A 4,195-nucleotide genomic window follows, 5' to 3' on the forward strand; every position below is an offset into this window, starting at 1 on the left:
TAAGATCTCCTATGCAGACACTCATATATTTACGAACGAGTTCGTTTCCTAAAGATTTCGTAACTCGAGAATTTTGTGAGTCGTCAGCCATGATACCCCGCATATAGTGCATTCAAATTTACTTTCATAAATAAATGTGATGTATTCATACACAATTACCTCACCTGTAGTCATATTTTATGTCAGAAAGTTTGTTAGAAGAGTGTCATCATACTCTCGTAACACCTCTTCAATGAAGAATTTAAAAATACGGCTCTTCGAGAAGAAAAAACAGAACTCGATCATATTTGTAAAGAATTTTGAATTCCGACAGCTTATTTTAAGACAAAAAGCGTCATCCAACATGCCATGTGCCTGCGAATGACAATATGTACGTATTCCCTTTGGCTGACACGTTGGATATCAGACGATCGGCGTCCTCTCAATTGCCGCCACATCACTTCCTGCAAGTCTATCTCTGGACATGACGAAAACAATCATTTGAAAAAAATCCATACATAATGCAAAGGAATTACAGAAACAGGTGACTTACTTGACTTAATCGGCGGGCTGATGTCATCGCCTGGCGCAATTACCCGCATTTTCGCTGAGGTTTGCCGTCCTTGAACACAGCCCTGCCCAACCTTCTCGACCTTGCACAGAATCAATCCATTCGTTGCTATACTATATACTGCGAAACCTTACGTCTCGCCTGAACTGCCTAGCCACGGCAAGTGTCCTCAGCTCCTTTTTCACCATCTCAGTCCAAAACTTTCGTTTTCGTCCAGGTGGCTTCTTCCAGCTCGAACCCGACAAACTCCTCAGAACTCGTTTAACAAGGCGATCTGCCGGTCTCCTTAATATACGACCAAAGAAGCGAAGACGATTTACTTTAGCCACTTTCGATGGCGGTGCAAGATGCTGGTATCCTCCACTTGTCATCCGCCGGTATACCACATCAATTTCTGCGTAAAGATCTTCATTGTGGCATACACTAGGCCAAAAGTAGCCAAGTAGCTGTCTAAGCAGCTTTCTTTCGTGCTGTCAAGCCCCTCCATAACCGTTGATGGTGCTGCACAAGTCTCCGATCAGTACATCATGATGGGGCGAATTGCGGATAGGTAGACTCACAGCTTGATTTCGTGGGTGAGGGGGGTCGACCACAGGCATTTCGAGTTAAATGCAGAAGTGGCCATAGCGCATCTTTGCTGAACATCTCTCTCGTAGCTGCCGTTGTTCTTCAGCGTAAAGCCCAGGTAACAGAACTCATCGACGAGTTCTATCGGTTGTCCGTCCACCCTGATTCCCCTTCGAGGTCTCGGAGAGATCCACATCTGCTCGCATTTAACAGGGCGTAGACGTAGTCCATAGGCTGCAAGATTCGATACAAGGTTTACAACATGTTGAAGTTTCGTACTGCTTTCCACGAATATAACAACATCGGCGGCGTACTCATCATCGATGGCGGAATTGAACAGGAAGGGTCCTGCCACTGCCCCTTGTCTTACTCCAGTTAAAACTTCGAACGGTGTTGTACATCCGGCTGGTGTTCGAACTGCAGCAGTTGTTCGTTGATTCATGTAATCAAGCAAGCGAACGAACTTTCCCGGTACTTCATCGGAGCGGAGCGCATTGAGAAGACGGCCTCGGTGAGGAAAGTTGAACGCGGCTTCAAAATCCAGAAACGCTAGTTGCAAAGAAACGCTTCGAATACCGCTGCCAGATTTCGATCACTCTCCTGACGATGAATGTTTGGTCAATCGTAGACGCCAGGACGAAAGCCAGCTTGCTCGTCGCGCGTTGTTTCTTCGCGATGTTTAATGAGTCGGTCCAGGATAATGCGCTCCAATACCTTGTACATAACACGCAGCAAAGAGATTCCCCGATAATTCCTTGGGTCCGTGACGGATAACTTCTTGTGGAGGGGAATTATGATAGCGTGTCTCCACGAATCAGGTATCCCTTCGTTTATCCATATTGAACGGATGATCTTTGTCATCTCACGAATCCCAGACAGAGGAAGATATTTTAGCATTTCTGCGCTAATCCCATCGTTTCCACCAGATTTTCCATTCTTCATTTTTTGAATACAGGACTAGAACCTCCGACTCGGTCGGTGGCTCCTCGTTAACCGCATATGTCGGTCTATGAACGTGTTCGAGTTCAGAAGCTGACGGTGCTAGCCGGTTCAGCAAGGTCTTGAAGTGTTCCTTCCAAATTGGAAGGGTTGCTCCACCGACAGCTACCCCATTAGCAGTGTTCAGGACAGGGAACATCTTCTCATTTTGCCGCTATACTGTTTTAGTAGAGCATAGGCTTTCCGCGGGTTCCTGTCCTCCCACGCCTTCTCGAACTCCATCGCTCTTGACGTCCACTCGTTATCGCGGTCTTGTTGCAGTTGACGACGCAGCTTCCTTCTAAGACGCTTTTCCTGGTTGAAGTCACCAGCGCTGCGCGCGACACATACAGAATTGTATGTGGATTTTGTTTCCGCAGATGCAAAGGCAAACTTCTTCCGCGGCAATAGAACCGGGAGCGTTTCCCTTGCAGCGTCCTGGATGCACTTTGTGTAGGAATCCGCACCACTAAGCTTCTTCCTGGTCCGTACTCCAACATGAATAGACACACGTTGGCGGAATTTTCTTCTGCATTCATCGTCTTTCAAACCTGCCATGTCAATTTTCGGTTGAAGAGGAACTCCTCGGTTTCTCTTGTGGAACCGTATCTTGAAGCTGAGAAGAACTGGACGGTGGTCAGAGTCAAACGCGACGTCCCAAAGAGCTCTAGATTTTCGGATATCTGACTGAGGAATGTTCCTCGCCAGAACGTAGTCGAGCTGAAGTTTAAGAGTCCTCATCTTCCGCTTGCGCTGCTCTTCAGGCGTTGAAAGGGTTGACCCCTGCCACGTGAGCTGATGGCGTCGATGATTCCTCTTAAACGTGGAAGCGATGATGAGGTCCGTCTGTTCGCACAAGTCGACCAGATGGTCACCGTTGTCCGACGTGCGCTCCGCCGCATAGCACCATTTTCCTAGCACATCAGATTGCTGTTCGAGTCCCATCTTCGCATTTGCGTCGATTCCGACAATGACCACCTGCTGGCTTGGTATTTTAGACATCAACGCAATGAGTTCATCATAGAAGGCGTCCTTACTGTTCTCCTCAGCGGTTTCCGTAGGTGCGTGAGCACTTACGATCCAGAGTTTACGTCCTCTGCGATCCCGCAGTCGTAGAAAGGCGCATCTAGACGACGTTGAGCCAAATTCCTCCACCAGGTTCTTGTAATCGTTCCTCACAGCTATCGCGCAGCCACCTACTTTGTTCTCATCAGCATCGCCGCAGTATTTGGTGTAATTTTCGATGCTGATGACGGGCCGATCTCTGATGCGTGTTTCCTGCAGTGCAGCAAAAGGCACACAGAGATATCGCAGAAGTCTGGATAGAGCGGCTTGTTGGAGTTCACTCGATAGTGTTCGGCAGTACAGTGTGATGAAACGAATGGTTGTTGCCAAAGATTCCATGCTCCCTCCAGGCAGTTGATACTTCAGGTTATGAGCTTTGGCGGTGTGCTGGACGACAGCACCTTTTTGCAATGTATAGGAATCTTCGCAATATAACAGTCCAGGTTATATAGCTCGTATGTTCCCAATGCGTACACTCGAACGCCTGATTGTGTTTAGTTAAAGCAGGGCCACGACGTGCAGGTAGCGATCAGACTCGTATACGGGGCTCCACAGAAACAGATATAAAACAAAAAGTGCACTGGACGTATTATTCTTCAGTAGTATTACGTACCAATGAATATTTATGTTCATCAACATACATGTCTGGAAACAAATTGAAATAGTACAAGGAACAAAATCTAAGAATTATTAGGCATAAATAAAACAGGACTTGTCGATATCGCTGAATTCGACAAACTGCAGGGAAAAAATATGGAGTTCTGAATATTACTTTGTAGCAGTTGGCAAAAAAAATGACGAAACTCAAGTTATTTTACAAAGAAAAATTTAATATGCAGTAGACGTGCATCACAACGGGTCCGAAGAGACACTTACGCTATACGATCCAAACAAATAGAAATTTGGAGAATTTGCAAAGTTGAACAAAATAGAATTTGTATTTAACAATCAACAACATGAAATTAATAACACTCAACAACATCAACAAATCTCACATTTACAAGAAAAAATCTTTTACTTCCACATGAGCTTAAA

General features: G+C 46.0%; 3 protein-coding genes across 5 annotated transcripts; all 3 read right to left on the minus strand.

The window, feature by feature from the left end:
- Positions 1 to 314: 314 nt before the first annotated feature.
- On the minus strand, positions 315 to 1,559 carry RB195_005415 (uncharacterized protein; the record flags this gene model as incomplete). 3 transcript variants are annotated; one of them, XM_064177897.1, is made up of 4 exons in its annotated part: positions 315 to 457; positions 533 to 632; positions 685 to 835; positions 1,111 to 1,559. In XM_064177897.1, 4 exons carry the CDS (start codon positions 1,557 to 1,559, stop codon positions 315 to 317), a joined length of 843 nt encoding a protein of 280 aa, XP_064034996.1. The 3 variants fall into 3 exon arrangements, with proteins under 3 accessions (XP_064034996.1, XP_064034997.1, XP_064034998.1); XM_064177898.1 differs by lacking the exon at positions 1,111 to 1,559 and having other exon boundaries at positions 403 to 443; positions 685 to 921; XM_064177899.1 differs by lacking the exons at positions 315 to 457; positions 533 to 632; positions 685 to 835 and having other exon boundaries at positions 1,107 to 1,559.
- Positions 1,560 to 1,735: 176 nt separating this feature from the next.
- Positions 1,736 to 2,059, minus strand: RB195_005416 (uncharacterized protein; the record flags this gene model as incomplete). The annotated part of the gene is made up of 1 exon (XM_064177900.1): positions 1,736 to 2,059. One exon carries the CDS (start codon positions 2,057 to 2,059, stop codon positions 1,736 to 1,738), a length of 324 nt encoding a protein of 107 aa, XP_064034999.1.
- A 180-nt stretch (positions 2,060 to 2,239) lies between these two features.
- On the minus strand, positions 2,240 to 3,499 carry RB195_005417 (uncharacterized protein; the record flags this gene model as incomplete). Its single annotated transcript, XM_064177901.1, has 1 exon — positions 2,240 to 3,499. The coding sequence occupies one exon, from the start codon at positions 3,497 to 3,499 to the stop codon at positions 2,240 to 2,242; it is 1,260 nt and encodes a 419-aa protein (XP_064035000.1).
- Between the last annotated feature and the right edge of the window lie 696 nt (positions 3,500 to 4,195).

The sequence above is a fragment of the Necator americanus genome, chromosome I (genome assembly GCF_031761385.1).
Source record: "Necator americanus strain Aroian chromosome I, whole genome shotgun sequence".
Lineage (NCBI taxonomy): Eukaryota > Metazoa > Nematoda > Chromadorea > Rhabditida > Ancylostomatidae > Necator > Necator americanus.